This window comes from Euprymna scolopes, chromosome 6 (assembly GCF_053919585.1).
Source record: "Euprymna scolopes isolate OS-2025 chromosome 6, ASM5391958v1, whole genome shotgun sequence".
Taxonomy (NCBI): Eukaryota; Metazoa; Mollusca; class Cephalopoda; order Sepiida; family Sepiolidae; genus Euprymna; species Euprymna scolopes.
Genome location: NC_136487.1, coordinates 8,672,853 through 8,694,760, shown reverse-complemented (window position 1 = coordinate 8,694,760; position 21,908 = coordinate 8,672,853). Strand labels below are relative to the sequence as shown.

The window sequence follows — 21,908 nt, the reverse complement described above, 5'->3', positions numbered from 1 at the left end:
TTTTATGAAACAGCTGAACTCCTTGAGAATCAGATACAACATCACCGTACTCCAGAAGTCAGTTCTGCTTGGCTCAGCAAACATCCTACGCCAAGTGCTTTTCATCTAATTGACTCTTTGACTATCCTTGCTAGCTTTGGTGTAAAAGTCAATCTTCAGAAAAACAAAGAAAAACGGTGTAAAACATCAGAACATTGTGAAGTTAATGGAATAATATTTATAATAATTTTAATAATAATATTAATAACAATAATAGAATATTTTTATTAATATTTATAGATATATAGATTGACATTTCTTTTATGAAGTTTCAACGATTTTATCTTTGACAAATAATTTTTGGCAACTCACAGCTCCAATCTATAGTCCCCCTTTACCAAACTTTCATGAAAAACACTTGTCTAGCTGAAACCACTATCAACAATTCCCCCATTCTCCATCTGTACCTAAACCCAAACGTAAACTCTTTCGTTTTCCTGCCTTCCAGTCGACTACGATATGCCCGTCCTCAAGTCCAACACAAACAAGTTCTTGATGAGTGTTTACCTTAAGTAATCGAATTTACCAAACTTATACTACTACGATATTATCTCATTAACTATTGTACACTCATAAACCCTTATCCTCGAGTGGCCTCCAGACCTTGCTAAATTGTGACTCCTGAGTAAAGAAAAAAAAAAGATTTGACGGAAGCATATTTTTGGAAAGAAATATGAAATATGTGAGTTAAAATCTTTTCTCCCACATACTCCCACACCCACACCATACCTTATACTATCTCCCCACAATCTTTCTGCAAACGTTACCTATAGGTTGAACTCATGACCTTTACAAGAAACCAGATAACTTCCACCAACAGCACTCACAATTACTTTGTCATGTTACGAACGGAATTACATAGTAACTACAGGTTCCTGGCTAAATCATGTTGACATACTGGTTGTTTTTTTTTGTTTTTTTTACACAGTGGTCACCACTTATCAAGGCCCGGAAGCCACTCAGGGATAAGGGTTATTGCAAGTACATTACGTTAATGTGGAGATTTGATGAAGTGTTTACTTAAGGGGGCGGTTCATTAGGAATTTGTTAACGTTGGACTTGAACACATCAGAGATGTAGTCAGGTGGGAAGCAGGCAGACGAAACAGAGTTCACCAGGCGAGCAGTTCTAAGAAAGAAGCTTTGTTCATGGAATTCACGTTTTGATTTAGGCACAGATAAAGAGTGGGGGAAATTTTTCACAGTGGATTCGGCTATCTAAATAATCAATAGAAATTTACGATATAACAAGTCAATCTAAATAATCAATATAATATTTACGATATAACAAGTCAATCTAAATAATCAATATAATGCTTATGATATAACAAGTCAATCTAAATAATCAATATAATATTTACGATATAACAAGTCAATCTAAATAATCAATATAATATTTACGATATAACAAGTCGATCTAAATAATCAATATAATATTTACGATATAACAAGTCAATCTTATTAATCAATATAATATTTACGATATAACAAGTCCATCTTATTAATCAATATAATATTTACGATATAACAAGTCAATCTAAATAATCAATATAATGCTTATGATATAACAAGTCAATCTAAATAATCAATATAATATTTACGATACAACAAGTCAATCTTATTAATCAATAAAATATTTACGATATAACAAGTCCATCCAAATAATAAATATAATATTTACAATATAACAAGTCAATCTAAATAATCCATATAATATTTACGATACAACAAGTCAATCTTATTAATCAATATAATATTTACGATACAACACGTCAATCCAAATAATCAATATAACAATATTGACGATATAACAAGTCAATCCAAATAATCAATATAACAAGTCAATCCAAATAATATAATATTTACGATATAACAAGTCAATCTAAAGAATCAATATAATGCTTATGATATAACAAGTCAATCCAAATAATCAATATAATATTTAGGATATAACAAGTCAATCTAAATAATCAATATAATATTTACGATACAACTAGTCAATCTTATTAATCAATAAAATATTTACGATATAAAAAGTCCATCCAAATATTTAATATAATATATACAATATAACAAGTCAATCTAAATAATCCATATAATATTTACGATACAACAAGTCAATCTTATTAATCAATATAATATTTACGATATAACAAGTCAATCTTATTAATCAATATAATATTTACGATATAACAAGTCAATCTAAATAATCAATATAATGCTTATGATATAACAAGTCAATCTAAATAATCAATATAATATTTATGATATAACAAGTCAATCTAAATAATCAATATAATATTTACGATATAACAAGTCAATCCAAATAATCAATACAACAAGTCAATCCAAATAATCAATACAACAAGTCAATCCAAATAATCAATATAATAAGTCAATCTAAATAATCAATATAATATTTACGATATAAACTGTCAATCTAAATAATCAATATAATATTTACGATACAAAAAGTCAATCTAAATAATCAATAAAATATTTACGATATAACAAGTCCATCCAAATAATTAATATAATATTTACAATATAACAAGTAAATCTAAATAATCCATATAATATTTACGATACAACAAGTCAATCTTATTAATCAATATAATATTTACGATACAACACGTCAATCCAAATAATCAATATAACAATATTGACGATATAACAAGTCAATCCAAATAATCAATATAATATTTACGATATAAAAAGTCAATCTAAATAATCAATATAATGCTTATGATATAACAAGTCAATCCAAATAATCAATATAATGCTTATGATATAACAAGTCAATCCAAATAATCAATATAATATTTAGGATATAACAAGTCAATCCAAATCATCAATATAATATTTACGATATAACAAGTCAATCTAAATAATCAATATAATGCTTATGATATAACAAGTCAATCCAAATAATCAATATAATATTTAGGATATAACAAGTCAATCCAAATAATCAATATAATATTTACGATATAACAAGTCAATCTAAATAATCAATATAATGCTTATGATATAACAAGTCAATCAAAATAATCAATATAATGCTTATGATATAACAAGTCAATCCAAATAATCAATATAATATTTACGATATAACAAGTCAATCCAAATAATCAATATAATGCTTATGATATAACAAGTCAATCCAAATAATCAATATAATATTTAGGATATAACAAGTCAATCCGAATAATCAATATAATATTTACGATATAACAAGTCAATCTAAATAATCAATATAATATTTACGATATAACAAGTGAATCCAAATAATCAATATAATATTTAGGATATAACAAGTCAATCCAAATAATCAATATAATATTTACGATATAACAAGTCAATCTAAATAATCAATATAATATTTACGATATAACAAGTCAATCCAAATAATCAATATAATATTTACGATATAACAAGTCAATCTAAATAATCAATATAATATTTACGATATAACAAGTCAATCTAAATAATCAATATAATATTTATGATATAACAAGTCAATCCAAATAATCAATATAATATTTACGATATAACAAGTCAATCCAAATAATCAATATAATATTTACGATATAACAAGTCAATCTAAATAATCAATATAATATTTACGATATAACAAGTCAATCCAAATAATCAATATAATATTTACGATATAACAAGTCAATCCAAATAATCAATATAATATTTACGATATAACAAGTCAATCCAAATAATCAATATAATATTTACGATATAACAAGTCAATCTAAATAATCAATATAATATTTACGATATAACAAGTCAATCCAAATAATCAATATAATATTTACGATATAACAAGTCAATCTAAATAATCAATATAATATTTACGATATAACAAGTCAATCTAAATAATCAATATAATATTTAGGATATAACAAGTCAATCCAAATAATCAATATAATATTTACGATATAACAAGTCAATCCAAATAATCAATATAATATTTACGATATAACAAGTCAATCCAAATAATCAATATAATATTTACGATATAACAAGTCAATCCAAATAATCAATATAATGTTTATGATATAACAAGTCAATCCAAATAATCAATATAATGCTTATGATATAACAAGTCAATCCAAATAATCAATATAATATTTAGGATATAACAAGTCAATCCAAATAATCAATATATTTACGATATAACAAGTCAATCCAAATAATCAATATAATATTTACGATATAACAAGTCAATCCACATAATCGATATAATATTTAGGATATAACAAGTCAATCTAAATAATCAATATAATATTTACGATATAACAGGTCAATCAAGATAATCAACAGAACAAGTAAATCCAAACAATCAATATAATATTTACGATATAACAAGTCAATCCAAATAATCAATATGATATTTATGATATAACAAGTCAATCAAAATAATCAATATAATATTTATGATATAACAAGTCAATCCAAATAATCAATATAATCTTTACGATAAAACAAGTCAATCTAAATAATCAATATAATATTTACAATATAACAAGTCAATCAAAATAATCATTATAATATTTATGATATAACAAGTCAATCCAAATAATCAATATAATATTTACGATATAACAAGTCCATCCAAATAATCAATATAATATTTACAATATAACAAGTCAATCAAAATAATCAATATAATATTTATGATATAACAAGTCAATCCAAATAATCAATATAATCTTTACGATATAACAAGTCAATCTAAATAATCAATATAATATTTACAATATAACAAGTCAATCAAAATAATCATTATAATATTTACGATACAACAAGTCAATCTTATTTATAAATATAATGCTTATGATATAACAAATCAATCCACATAATATAATATTTACGAAAAACCAAGTCAATCTAAATAATCGATATAATATTTACGATATAACAAGTCAATCCAAATAATCAATATAATATTTACGATATAACAAGTCCATCCAAATAATCAATATAATATTTACAATATAACAAGTCAATCTAAATAATCCATATAATATTTACGATACAACAAGTCAATCTTATTAATCAATATCATATTTACGATACAACACGTCAATCTAAATAATCCATATAATATTTACGATACAACTAGTAAATCTTATTAATCAATAAAATATTTACGATATAAAAAGTCCATCCAAATATTTAATATAATATATACAATATAACAAGTCAATCTAAATAATCAATATAATATTTACGATATAACAAGTCGATCCAAATAATCAATATAATATTTACGATATAACAAGTCAATCTAAATAATCAATATAATGCTTATAATATAACAAGTCAATCTAAATTATCAATATAATATTTACGACATAACAAGTCAATCTAAATAATCAATATAATAATTTCGATATAACAAGTCAATCAAAATAATCAATATAATATTTACGATATAACAAGTCGATCCAAATAATCAATATAATATTTACAGTATAACAAGTCAATCCAAATAATCAATATAATATTTACGATATAAAAAGTCAATCTAAATAATCATTATATATTTATGATATAACAAGTCGATCCAAATAATCAATATAATAATTACGATATAACAAGTCAATCCAAATAATCTATATAATATTTACAATATAACAAGTCAATCCAAATAATCAATATAATATTTACGATATAACAAGTCAATCCAAATAATCAGTATAATATTTACGATATAACAAGTCAATCCAAATAATCAATATAATATTTACGATATAACAAGTCAATCCAAATAATCAATATAATATTTACGATATAACAAGTCAATCCAAATAATCAATAATATGTACGATATAACAAGTCAATCAAAATAATCAATATAATATTTACGATATAAGAAGTCAATTTAAATAATCAATATAATATTTACGATATAACAAGTAAATCTAAATAATCAATATAATATTTACGATATAACAAGTCAATCCAAATAATCAATATAATATTTACGATATAACAAGTCAATCTTATTAATCAATATAATATTTACGATATAACAAGTCAATCTTATTAATCAATATAATATTTACGATATAACAAGTAAATCTAAATAATCAATATAATGCTTATGATACTACAAGTCAATCTAAATAATCAATATAATATTTATGATATAACAAGTCAATCTAAATAATCAATATAATATTTACGATATAACAAGTCAATCTAAATAATCAATATAATATTTACGATATAACAAGTCAATCTAAATAATCAATATAATATTTACGATATAACAAGTCAATCTAAATAATCAATATAATATTTACGATATAACAAGTCAATCTAAATAATCAATATAATATTTACGATATAACAAGTCAATCTAAATAATCAATATAATATTTACGATATAACAAGTCAATCTAAATAATCAATATAATATTTACGATATAACAAGTCACTCTAAATAATCAATATAATATTTACGATATAACAAGTCAATCTAAATAATCAATATAATATTTACGATATAACAAGTCAATCTTATTTATAAATATAATGCTTATGATATAACAAATCAATCTAAATAATCAATATAATATTTACGATATAACAAGGCGATCCCAATAATCAGTATAATATTTACGATATAACAAGTCAATCTAAATAATCAATATAATAAGTCAATCTAAATAATCAATATAATATTTATAATATAACAAGTCAATCCAAATAATCAATATAATATTTACGATATAACAAGTCAATCAAAATAATCAATATATATTTATGATATAACAAGTCGATCCAAATAATCAATATAATAATTACGATATAACAAGTCAATCCAAATAATCAATATAATATTTACGATATAACCAGTAAATCCAAATAATCAGTATAATATTTACGATGTAACAAGTCAATCCAAATAATCATTATAATATTTATGATATAACAAGTCAATCCAAATAATCAATAATATGTACGATATAACAAGTCAATCCAAATAATCAATATAATATTTACGATATAAGAAGTCAATCTAAATAATCAATATAATATTTACGATATAACAAGCCAATCTAAATAATCGATATAATATTTACGATGTAACAAGTCAATCTAAATAATCAATATAATATTTACAATATAACAAGTCAATCAAAATAATCAATATAATATTTACGATACAACAAGTCAATCTTATTAATAAATATAATGCTTATGATATAACAAATCAATCAACATAATCAATATAATATTTACGAAATAACAAGTCAATCTAAATAATCGATATTATATTTACGATATAACAAGTCAATCCAAATAATCAATATAATATTTAGGATATAACAAGTCTATCCAAATAATCAATATAATACTTACGATATAACAAGTCAATCCAAATAATCAATATAATATTTACGATACAACAAGTCAATCTTATTAATCAATAAAATATTTATGATATAACAAGTCCATCCAAATAATTAATATAATATTTACAATATAACAAGTCAATCTAAATAATCCATATAATATTTACGATACAACAAGTCAATCCAAATAATCAGTATAATATTTACGATATAACAAGTCAATCCAAATAATCAATATAATATTTACGATATAACAAGTCAATCTAAATAATCAATATAATGCTTATGATATAACAAGTCAATCTAAATAATCAATATAATATTTACGATATAACAAATCAATCCAAATAATCAATATAATATTTACGATATAACAAGTCAATCCAAATAATCAATATAATGCGTACGATATAACAAGTCAATCCACATAATCGATATAATATTTAGGATATAACAAGTCAATCTAAATAATCAATATAATATTTACGATATAACAAGTCAATCCAAATAATCAATACAACAAGTCAATCCAAATAATCAATATAATAAGTCAATCTAAATAATCAATATAATATTTCCGATATAACAAGTCAATCTAAATAATCAATATAAAATTTACAATATAACAAGTCGATCCAAATAATCAATATAATATTTACGATATAACAAGTCGATCCAAATAATCAATATAATATTTACGATATAACAAGTCGATCTAAATAATCAATATAATATTTACGATATAACAAGTCGATCTAAATAATCAATATAATATTTACGATATAACAAGTCAATCTAAATAATCAATATAATATTTACGATATAACAAGTCAATCCAAATAATCAATATAATATTTACGATATAACAAGTCAATCTAAATAATCAATATAATATTTACGATATAACAAGTCAATCTAAACAATCAATATAATATTTACGATATAACAAGTCAATCTAAATAATCAATGTAATATTTACGATATAACAAGTCAATCTAAATAATCAATATAATATTTACGATATAACAAGTCAATCTAAATAATCAATATAATATTTACGATATTAGAAGTCAACCCAAATAATCAATATGATGCTTATGATATAACAAGTCAATCCAAATAATCAATATAATATTTACGATATAACAAGTCAATCTAAATAATCAATATAATATTTACGATATAACAAGTCAATCTAAATAATCAATATAATATTTACGATATTAGAAGTCAATCCAAATAATCAATATAATGCTTATGCTAATACAAGTTAATCTAAATAATCAATATAATATTTACGATATAACAAGTCAATCGAAATAATCAATATAATGCTTATGATATTTTTTTTTTTTTTTCTTTTTTTTTTTTTTTTTTTTTTTACACAGTGATCACCACTTATCAAGGCCCGGAATCCACTCAGGGATAAGTGTTATTGCAAGTACATCACGTTAGTGAGGAGATTTTATGAAGTGTTTAATTCGGGGGGGCGGTTCATTAGGAATTTGTTAACATTAGACTTGAAGACATCCAAGTTTTAGTCCGGAGGGAAGCAGGCAGACGGAACAGAGTTCCACAGGTGTGCCGTTCTAAGAAAGAAGCTTTGCTCATGAAATCCGCGTTTTGATTTAGGCACAGATATAGAGTGGGGGAAATTTTTCACCGTGGATTCAGCATGACGGGTGTTTTTCATGAAAGTTTGGCGAGGGGGGACCAGAGATTGGAGTTCAGACGAGCACCTGCCATGAAAATAACGATAAAACAATGATAGGCTCGCAACGTCTCTTCTGTGGGAGAGGGGTTGCAGGGTAGAGAAAAGGGCATCCCCCACTAAACCACGAAGTCTATTTTGTACTCTGTCAAGGCATGATAGGCTGTTTTTGGCAGCTCCTGCCCAGCTATGGCAACAGTATTCCATCCTTGGCCGTACTTGGCTTTTATATAGATAGAGAATTGCATCAGTAGTGAGATATCTTCTGGAGCGGTAGAAGGATCCCACCATCTTTCCTGCGACTTTGGCAACAGACTTGATGTACGTGTTCCATTTCAGATCAGGAGTAAAGGTCAAACCCAGAAGCTTGTCAAAACACGGGGCCTCACCCAGACGAGAGCCATCCATCACAATTGATGCCAGCTGGGGATCAGAGCGTTGATGATGTAAGGATAGGAGTTTGGTTTTAGATGCATTAAAGGTAACTAGCCACATCTTCCCCCACTGAACCACGCACTCGAGATCAAAGGAGAGAGAATCCGAGAGAACTTCGTCATTTACAGCCTTTGATGTGTTGCCGTAGATGGTCGTGTCATCAGCATAGATGTCAACGAATGATTTAAGTATGTGTTTAGGGAGGTCATTGATGTAGATCAGGAAGAGAGTTGAGCCCAGGATTGACCCCTGAGGGACTCCAGCATTTATATTGCAGGCCTCCGATTTTTGTCCATCTACCACTACTCTTATGAGCCTATCGGAGAGAAATGATTTAATGATTGAGAAAACATTTCCAGTTATACCGTAGCTGGAAATCTTGTGAAGTAGACCCTTATGCCATACTTTGTCAAAGGACTTTGATATGTCAAGAGCAATTGCCCTAGAAAGGAAGCCTTTGTCAAGAGATTCACTAATCCTGTGGGATATAACCGTCAGCACATCTGCGGTAGATCTTGCAGAGCGGAAACCATATTGTGTGTCACCTGCTGAGGTGGTTGACTATTTCTCTATTTAATATTGATTCCAGTAACTTACTCATAACACAGAGAAGACTTATTGGTCTGTATTGAGAGGGAGATGACTTATCATCTGAATTCTTAAATACAGGGCAAACTGATGAGGTCTTCCAGGGGGTCGGAAAGCACTTCTCCTTAAGGCAGCGCTTAAATAGTTTCGTAAGTATGGGAGCAAGTTCTGGTTGAAGCTTTTTTAACACTATAATTGGGATGCCATCAGGGCCAGTTGCTTTACTGGAATCTAGGTTTTTTATTAGCTTGGCGACCTCATGCACGGATATTTGTATGTTACCTAGCTTGTTCTGTGTTATAGGAGGAAATATGGGGAGTTGATGGCCTTCGTCGCATAGGGTAGAATTAGCTGCAAAGTTCTTTGCAAATAGTTTGGCCTTGTCTGACGCTGACGAGATAACCTCTGGTCCATTGATAATGGTTGGGATAGAACGCACACTTCTGTTAAGGATCCTATTTGTTATTTGCCAAAACTGGTGGGAATCAAGCCGCTGATCAGCTACCTTGGATTTAACAGACTGGGCATATAGCTCTCTTGCATTTTTTATTACTCTTTTACAGTGGTTGCTGGCAGTCCTGAAAGCAGCTTTAGTCTCAGTGCATCTATTACGTTGGTAGTTATGGAAAAAGTGATTTCTGTGCGCGATAGCAGCAGCACATTCTGGGGAGAACCATGACTGGCTGTTAGGTTTTTGTTGGAATTTATTAGATGGACAATATATATATAATCAATATATAACAAGTCAATCCAAATAATCAATATAATATTTACGATATAACAAGTCAATCTAAATAATCAATATAATATTTACGATATAACAAGTTAATCTAAATAATCAATATAATATTTACGATATTAGAAGTCAATCCAAATAAGCAATATAATATTTATGATACAACAAGTCAATCTAAATAATCAATATAATATTTACGATATTAGAAGTCAATCCAAATAATCAATATAATGCTTATGATATAACAAGTCAATCTAAATAATCAATATAATATTTACTATATAACAAGTCAATCTAAATAATCAATATAATATTTACGATATAACAAGTCAATCTAAATAATCAATATAATATTTACGATATAACAAGTCAAACCAAATAATCAATATAATATTTACGATATCACAAGTCAATCCACATAATCAATATAATATTTACGATATATCAAGTCAAACCAAATAATCAATATAATATTTACGATATAACACGTCAATCCAAATAATCAATATAACAAGTCAATCCAAATAATCAATATAATATTTATGATATAACAAGTCAATCTAAATAATCAATATAATATTTTCGATATAACAAGTCAATCCAAATAATCAATATAATATTCCCGATATAACAAGTCAATCTAAATAATCAATATAATAATTACCATATAACAAGTCAATCTAAATAATCAATATAATATTTACGATATAACAAGTCAATCTAAATAATCAATATAATATTTACGATATAACAAGTCAATCCAAATAATCAATATAATATTTACGATATAACAAGTCAATCCAAATAATCAATATAATGCTTATGATATAACAAGTCAATCCAAATAATCAATATAATATTTATGATATAACAAGTCAATCCAAATAATCAATATAATGCTTATGATATAACAAGTCAATCCAAATAATCAATATAATAATTACGATATAACAAGTCAATCTAAATAATCAATATAATATTTACGATATAACAAGTCAATCTAAATAATCAATATAATATTTACGATATAACAAGTCAATCCAAATAATCAATATAATATTTACGATATAACAAGTCAATCCAAATAATCAATATAATATTTAAGATATAACAAGTCAATCCAAATAATCAATATAATATTTACGATATAACAAGTCAATCTAAATAATCAATATAATATGTACAGTATAACAAGTCAATCTAAATAATCAATATAATATTTACAGTATAACAAGTCAATCTAAATAATCAATATAATATTTACAGTATAACAAGTCAATCTAAATAATCAATATAATATTTACGATATAACAAGTCAATCCAAATAATCAATATAATATTTACGATATAACAAGTCAATCCAAATAATCAATATGATATTTACGATATAACAAGTCAATCTAAATAATCAATATAATATTTACGATATAACACGTCAATCCAAATGATCAATATAATACTTACGATATAACAAGTCAATCCAAATAATCAATATAACAAGTCAATCCAAATAATCAATATAATATTTATGATATAACAAGTCAATCCAAATAATCAATATAACAAGTCAATCTAAATAATCAATATTATAATTACGATATAACAAGTCAATCTAAATAATCAATATAACAAGTCAATCTAAATAATCAATATAATATTTACGATATAACAAGTCAATCTAAATAATCAATATAACAAGTCAATCTAAATAATCAATATAATATTTACGATATAACAAGTCAATCTAAATAATCAATATAACAAGTCAATCTAAATAATCAATATAATATTTACGATATAACAAGTCAATCCAAATAATCAATATAATATTTATGATATAACAAGTCAATCCAAATAATCAATATAATATTTACGATATAACAAGTCAATCTAAATAATCAATATAATATTTACAATATAACAAGTCAATCCAAATAATCAATATAATATTTATGATATAACAAGTCAATCCAAATAATCAATATAATATTTACGATATAACAAGTCAATCTAAATAATCAATAAAATATTTACAATATAACAAGTCAATCTAAATAATCGATATAATATTTATGATATAACAAGTCAATCCAAATAATCAATATAATATTTACGATATAACAAGTCAATCTAAATAATCAATATAATATTTACAATATAACAAGTCAATCTAAATAATCAATATAATATTTACGATATAACAAGTCAATCCAAATAATCAATATAATATTTACGATATAACAAGTCAAACAAACCAATAGATTATCCCACTGTATCTGTTTTCGTCACCTCACTATATGTTCCGTATATCTACTCGACCATTTACCCACAATGTATTACATCATTTCCCCCCCCCCCCCCCGATATCCTATTTCCTAGTTTTAGCTTGTCATTTTATTCTTTTCAGGGTGGGCTGTTAGATTGGAATTTAACTATATATCATACTCTCTCTCCCTTTCAGCACACTGAATTATAAAACTGACGCTATAAAATGACGTTTTCCATTTTTCCATTCTTATCTTTCCAGGTGATTTGTTCGATGAAGGCAAGTGGTGCACCGATAAAGAATTCCAGTATCATGTGGAACGATTCCAAAGAATGTTCCGACATTCCAAAGATGTAGCTCTTCATGCTGTAGTTGGAAATCACGATGTAGGTTTTCATTATGAGTAAGTATTGATGCTGTAATTTCAATCCTTGTTGAAGGTACTTCAGAAATAATGACAAAGATGAGATATCTGACAAGCATTAAATGCAGAATGAGAGCAGTTTATCTGATGTTAGTATCAAATAATGAGTTGTAGTTGACATTTTCAATGAGAAAAGACACCTGGAGAAGGTCTTAAAGTACAACTGCCAAAACTTTGTTGTTACCATTACACCATCTGAAAGTTGCAAATAAAATAACAATAAAATCATCTCAATAATAATAATAATATTAATAATACTGCCATATTTTATTTTACTTTTAAAAAATAAACATACCTCTGATGCTGGTCATAGGCTTGGACTAGATCCAGCAATGAGGCTCTAATTTAAGAGTTTTGAAGAGTGTGGAGTCACCTCTTGGTTGGAAACTTGAAGCATAAAAATTTTACCAAAATGAACAGATTCAGCATTAAATAACCCGAAAAGAATTCCTAGGTTATATAAAACCAAACTAAACTCTTAGTTGGATTTCTCCCAGGTCCAATCTGACATACCTGTCAATCCCTGATTTCCAGGTTAAATAAAATTTATCATTTTGCAGACTATTTCTTACCAAAAATATGTCAACAAATGAAGTTAAAGTGAATTCATATGGAGTGCATCATCTTCTGCCTTGGCAGAGTACAAAGCTGACTTTGAAATCTAGTGGGTAATGCATTTTTCTCCTCCTTACTTCCTCTTTCTCACAGATTAGACATTGCGGGTCTATCTCTACTCTATCATTATTTTCATGACAGGTACTTGACTGAACTTTAGTTCATGTCCCCCAACACCTTGTAAAATGTTCACAACAAACACTCGTCGAGCTGTAACCACTATCAACAATTTCCCTTACTCTCTAGCTGTGCCTAAACTAAACAAAAATTCCATTAACAAAGTTTTTTTTCTTAGAACTGCCTATCTATGGAACACAATACCATGGAGCTTCTTCTCAGCTAACTACAATATGGTTGTTTTCAAATATAATGTAAACAAGCTCTTGTTAAGCTGTCCTAAAAAATCAAATCCTACCCAATTTTCACCATTACCACTCATCACTGAGATGTCTAACCTTTATCCGCAAATGTCCTGTGGTGACCCCTAGTAATATATATATATATATATATATATATATATAAATTAATTTAAAGGAGATTAGAATAATAGTCTAAAGAGCTAAGTGTATTTTAATGTAACAGTGAAATTACTAGTTTAATTAAAATACAGGAAATGCTCGTTGTAATTTAGATATATAATAAGCTCGATAGTTGAATGTCCTAGAGCTAATTCAATATTAAGTAAAGTGATTTTCAATTTAAAAATTTAAAAAAAAAAAAAAAAAAATTTTTAAATTTAAAAATCAAATTTTAATTAAATTAAAAATCAGTTTCATAAGAAGGAACAACAACAAAGTCAATTATCTGTACGATCGTTTCGGAAATCCGTGCTTTTTATTTGTGGTATACATGAAGTTATGTAGAACAATTATATATAGTTTTTTTGGTAAGCACGGTCTCCTCATCAGCAAATTTAGGAGGATTTTTATTGAATTTAAAAGACACCATAAATAAACCTAGCATTAAAAGTAAGGCAGATGAATCTGAAAAAATTGAAATAAAAGGTTTGGATTTAAGATTTATAAGAAAATTAATATAGGTTATAGATAGAAATGAGTAGAAAAAATATATATTTTTGAATTTATATAATAGATTTGATTTAAAAATATATAGAGATAGTTACCTTTTAGTTTTTCTTTTTTTGAAATCAGGAACTGTGTTTAAAGTAGTCATTTAGATGTTTGCTATAGCTTTTTATTTTATTGAATGATGAATTTTATAAGGGTGACGCTCGTGCAGTGAATTGTTTCCGTTAGCGTATTTTGATTTAAAGACGCTACAGTTAATATATATAGAGAGAGTATTTATTTTGCAAGTTTTTAAGGGGAGATAATTGTCATGGACTTTATTTATTATTTGATTTATGGGTCTAGGGGAGGTAATTGGTCTAACTTAATTTATTTAAAAAAAAAAAAAAAATTGTAATCTATTTTTACTAATGAGTAATTTTTAATGATTTAAGGTGGTTTATATTTATTAAATTTAAACCAACGTTTATGATTACATATCAGAAGCTCGTGTCTTGAATTTACTAGTTTGGTTGTATTTTTTATATCTTCATATTTTAAAATTTTTAGGGTTTCTTTTGTACATAGTGGACAAAATTTATCTCCTGGTTTATATGATTTGTAAGTCTCAATTATTTGCCATTTTAAGTTGAAAGAAATATTGCTATTTTTTAGTTGCCAAATATTAAAAATAACTCTCTATCAAACCAAACTACTCTATCCAACTATATTTGGCAACTAAAAATCAAAATACGCTAACGGAAACAATTCACTGCACGAGCGTCACCCTTTTAAAATTCATCATTCAATAAAATAAAAAGCTATAGCAAACATCTAAATGACTACTTTAAACACAGTTCCTGATTTCAAAAAAAGAAAAACTAAAAGGTAACTATCACTATATATTTTTAAATCAAATTTATTATGTAAATTCAAAAATATATATTTTTTCTACTCATTTCTATCTATAACCTATATTAATTTTCTTATAAATCTTAAATCCAAACCTTTTATTTCAATTTTTTCAGATTCATCTGCCTTACTTTTAATGCTAGGTTTATTTATGGTGTCTTTTAAATTCAATAAAAATCCTCCTAAATTTGCTGATGAGGAGACCGTGCTTACCAAAAAAACTATATATAATTGTTCTACATAACTTCATGTATACCACAAATAAAAAGCACGGATTTCCGAAACGATCGTACAGATAATTGACTTTGTTGTTGTTCCTTCTTATGAAACTGATTTTTAATTTAATTAAAATTTGATTTTTAAATTTAAAAATTTTTTTTTTTTTTTTTTAAATTTTTAAATTGAAAATCACTTTACTTAATATATATATATATATATATATATATATATATATATATATATATATATATATACCCCTTAGTAAAAAAAAAAAGAAGAAAAAAAAAGTGGATGTACAACTTTTTAATTGGTTTCATTCTGTTGTTTGCATTATTTATTTTTTTTTTAATTATCCCTAGAACTAGGCATTACTTATGGATGCTTAAGTGAAAAAGATGCTATGGAATCGATTAGATTTGAATTTGACGCAGCGACGTCATCATCTATATTGCAGTCACCTTTTGGCAATGCATTAATATTTGAAAAACTTTAAGTATAAACACTTTTTACCTTTACCTGAATTGGACAATAAATGAACGCAAAGGGGTTGATATGCTGTAAAACAAAATAACACATCTTGTAAATGTTTTTTGAAAATCATTCTAATTCTGAATGCAATATTTGGTAAATGAACCTTAGAATCACCATCATCATCATTTTAGGTGTAAATATAATTTTCTTAATTTGCCCAACTTATAGAGGACGAAGTCACCATTCTTGTAGTTGGTGAAATCGCCCTCTATTGTTAAGTAGAGGAATAAAGAGATTATAGTCATTTGCTCCTCTTAGACACGAAATGAGTACACGAAATAAGCCGATATTATAATTGCAACCAAAGTACATTTATTAAGAGCATAGATACAAGTATAAAAATTGTAAAAGTTCATAGAAAAGATTTATGAGTGACATTGCTTGCATGTTTATCTCAAGAATCTTTGATGAGAGTTCGAATGGCGGTTTTGCAGTTGCAAAACCAGAGTGTATTTTGCCGTGTCTGCATGCTGTGAAGTCCATGGAGAAAAAGAGAAAGGTATGAACTGGATGTAGAAGTAGGTTGGATTACCCCCTTGTGGCAACGAATGATATTATTAAAGTTAAAGGGCGGTAATCATGATTACCTTAAAGTTACCAGTTTGTGTTCGTGTGTTTGCTTGCATGAGAAACTCAGTTTCCATAATCTCTTAAATGCTTTTCCTTTCTGTATTATATCTGAGATTATTCCTTATTTATTTACTTGTGCCAATTCTCATCATGTGCCATTGTTACCTAATTTCTAGAAAACTATGAATACTCCACAGAAGTGAAAAAAAAGGCGAAACTATTTGTTCAATAAAATGTTATTTTCAGTATTAAAATTGAAATTAACGCATTAAGTCCCAGAGTGTCTAATTTTTTTTACTATTGAACTGAAATTTTGTATAATGACTAAAAATTGATTTGACTACACAAATTTAAAGAAAAAAAAAAAATTTTATTTAGAAAACAAAATACTGACTTTTATATGAATAAGACAACTGGGTATGTGTGATATATTTTAGAAATCAAGAGGCTAGTCATTACATTGCACTTTTAGCAAGAAATTGTTGGCTTACTATTGCAAGACTCGTATAAGTTTATACATCATCGGAGATATAAAATTTTTACAAATTTCACAATAATTTTTAAGGTGGTTATAAGAACTGTTGGAGAGAAGTTGATAAATATGGATGCATTGTTATCTTTTCTTCATAGTAATTATGCAGTATACTAACAGGGAAAACCGACGTTACCCGGGATTGAATGATGATCAACAAATATTTCACACTCCTATCTTTTTATTGTCATCAAAATCTGTGAAATCGCCCGGAAGGAAGCTTCACATGCCTCGATGCAGTAATGTAGTCCAAAGCATATATTATTCCGCATTGCACTCTAGGGAATCTCATGTTTCTTTTATAAAATTATTTTATATAAACTTTTTTTTTTTATTTTTTTTTTTTTATTTAATTTTCACCCCAAACTTCTTTCCAGTTAATGAAAAAAATCATTAAGAAATTTATGTGTGGAGTTTGAACCTACACACCACGTGATACAAAAAACAAAACGCTATCAACTTACCCACAGTAAAATTTTCATGGCCTGTTATTCTATCATTGTTACTTAGCGACGACATGGAAAAAATGGCTTTACTAATGATAAATAAATTAAAATTATTGGTAATTATCGGGGGTATTCTGAGACAAACTTAAGATTATTCCCAGACTCATACACTAAAGTTCTGTAAATTTTAAAGAAAATCTGTTCAGCCGTTTCGGAGTCTATAAGGAACGAACTCACACACACAGACAAAGTTGCATTTATGTAATTGTAGAGATATACAAAATAGACTTCGTGGCTTAGTGGGGGATGCCCTTTTCTCTACCCTGCAACTTCTCTCCCACAGAAGAGACGTTGCGAGCCTATCCTTGTTTTATCGTTATTTCCATGGCAGGTGCTCGTCTGAACTCCAATCTCTGGTCCCCCCTCGCCAATCTTTCACGAAAAACACCCGTCTAGCTGAATCCACTGTCAAAAGTTTCCCCCACTCTTTATCTGTGCCTAAATCAAAACGCGGATTCCATGAACAAAGCTTCTTTCTTAGAACTGCACGCCTGTGGAATTCTGTTCCGTCTGCCTGCTTCCCACCGGACTACAACTTGAATGTCTTCAAGTCCAACGTTAACAAATTCCTAATGAACCGCCCCCTTAAGTAAACACTTCATCAAATCTCCACACTAACGTAATTTACTTGCAATAACCCTTATCCCTGAGTGGCTTCCGGGCCTTGATAAGTGGTGATCACTGTGTAAAAAAAAAAAAAAAAAAATTTATAGATTTTAAAAAGAAATTACTTGATGTCCTATTTATAGGACAGTGAGACCTAATGGGTTCATAAATGTTCTGAATTTGTGTAAAAAAAAAATCCCCCACTCCCCGGACATAGGAGAGATTGGACCTAGTAATTCATGCTTGTTTGTTTGTTCTCACTTTTCTCAATAACCACCCCTTGAATATTTTTGAAATTTTGCACAAACATTAGTCATGGTGAAAGTAAATTTTTCCCTTGTGGAGGGGGACCCTGCATGCTCGGCTTGTTATTCATACAATTGTGGAATGAAGAAACCTACTTAATGTTAGAATCATGATGATGATAATAGTGATGATGATGATGATGATCAGTTTAATGACCGTTCTACATGCTAGCATGCATTGAATGGCTTTTAGGAATTGACTTTCAGATTGGCTGATGTTATTAATAATGAGATGAAAGACAACAATAATGAAGAAATTACGAATCCAATGTCGGCTGCCTTGTAAGGCTTGACCAGTATTTATCTGCATTCTATACGGTTGCTATGCTCCTATTCATCTGCTTTCCTGCAATGATGCCAGAAAGACATTTTCTAAGATTAATGTTCTAATTAGTTTCTGCCAAGAACATCTGCACTGTAGCCATTTAGTTGTGTGCACTTCATTACTCCAAAGCTCCGCCTACCTGGTGTTGTCCGGTAAGCGTGCAATTTGTTTGACTGTTTTTTTTTTTTTTTTAATATTATGTTTTCCATAACAAAAAAAGTAAATAAAAATGATTTTATCATTTTTATTTACTTTTGAAGTTTTCTAATTTATCTTTAAATTCTTTTCAAAATAAATGTCTTCTAAAAGTGTGTAACTATTTTTTTTACTTCATATTATGTTTTTTGTTCCAATCAAAGATAAGTAACTCTGTATGGACGAATACAGAGTTATGTTCCTTGGTTAAGATGGCAGTCATTTGAAAATAATTGCGACATGGGGAATTTTTCTGGAAAAAATTAAATCAAGTTACATTTTTTTTTTTTTATATACAACATGATTAACAAGAAAAATTTATGAATCAAATTTAAATATGGATTTTTTTAGGAAGAAAGCTATCAATGACAAAAAATGGTAAAGAGACTGACTTTATTCCATATATATTGAATTATTGATATTTAATTACATTAGACTTTTTAGCTTGTTGAGAATAGGCAAAAGTTATAGCCCATTTATTTAGATTTTAGCATTTTATGCGAATTGATGGTCGAATATGGTTAAATTTGTGCTCATTTTTTACATTAAATACTAATTAATATTAATCCTTAACTGCGCATTGGTAGATACCATAATATTTAGTTCGCTGCACTTTGTTATAATAAAGGTCTATACAAAAATTCAGTCAGATCGGCTCCGTAGTTTGAGAAAAAGTGAGAGTAAATATAGTCTTGTGGTGACTAATCCCTATTACCGTGCATAGAATGGACACCTTAATACTTAGTTCACTGCACCCTATCATAACAAAGGTTCATACAAAAATTCAGCTAATAGTTTCTAAGAAAAAGCAGAAAGAGAAAGGATAGGTAAAGATAAATGCAAATTATTAAATCAAAGAAGAACGAAAAGAATTAAAAATAAACCAAAAATCTTTTATATCTATATATATATATAAAAGTGAAAGTGTCTGTCTGTGTGTGTGTACATTTTCCTACGCAATAACTCTGTCAATTTTAAGCCTACAGATTTGAAATTTGATATATAGGGTACTGAGATTTGGCGATTAAGGGGTCAAAGTTCAACGATTTGACCTTTGAGAACTCTACCAAACGCCTCCGACAATTTTGGGTCTAAACACGTGAAATTTTAGATATAGGTTCCTTGGACATGGATCTAACTTAATAACTTTGAGTCCTAAACAATAAATTTTAAGGGGTCATAATAGGGGTCAAAGTTAAAAAATTTGACCTTTTTTTTTTGCTCAGTATACACCTCAAAACACCCAGGCAACGCCGGGCACCCATTGCTAGTATCTAATAAATTAGATTAAAAAAATTTATATTTTTTATGTTTCAAGATTTTAAGGATGTTGGCTGTAACTGCTCAGCTTTTGTTGTTTTGACTCACTTCAAAATAAAACACCAAAACATTTTTTAAAAGAAAATTCTATGTAGAGATGGTGTGACTGAGGATCAAAAAATGATGGCCTTAATTGTTTGGGGTTTGGTGTCGACCTTGTTTACTTTATAAAAATGATTGTAGCATGTATTTTAAACTGACGAATTCTGTTGAGAAGGAAACACAAACATTTCTCTGCAACTTATCTTTCATAGCTTTATTCGTATATTAAGTATATTTTACTGCTAAAGTAAATACGGTTTTCGTTTGGTTCATTTTATGGCATATCAACCTATTTTGGATTACTTAGTGCCAAATCTGGTCATTTCGATAAAAGGTTTTTATGCTTCAATATTTTCAAATATTTATTCATAGTGAAGTTCCCACTCTATGCCAATTTTCATTTTCAATTCAACGTTTTGTAAAAGTTTGATTTTTGGTACCAGGTTGAAGCTTAGGGTCTAAGTAATAATTTTAGTTCGAGTGGACAATGATGAGATTGCGTTTTCATACATTTCCACCATTTTACAAAATGGCCGCCAACCAAATTTAATTAACGTTGATATCTTGGAAACTATTCAACCTAGAAATATAAATTTGATGTCTGTACCTAGATTTTCATAGTCAAGGAATCCAATAAGACCATTTT

At 27.2% G+C, this 21,908-nt stretch overlaps 1 protein-coding gene across 1 annotated transcript in view; it reads left to right on the top strand.

Annotated features, from left to right (window-relative positions):
• LOC145277492 (metallophosphoesterase 1-like) overlaps positions 1-21,908 on the top strand; it is a 148,091-nt gene that overhangs the window by 99,368 nt on the left and 26,815 nt on the right. The window contains exon 4 of the mRNA XM_080128879.1: positions 13,415-13,556. Coding sequence (XP_079985005.1) covers positions 13,415-13,556 — 142 coding nt within the window. The remainder of the gene's footprint in view (positions 1-13,414; positions 13,557-21,908) is intronic.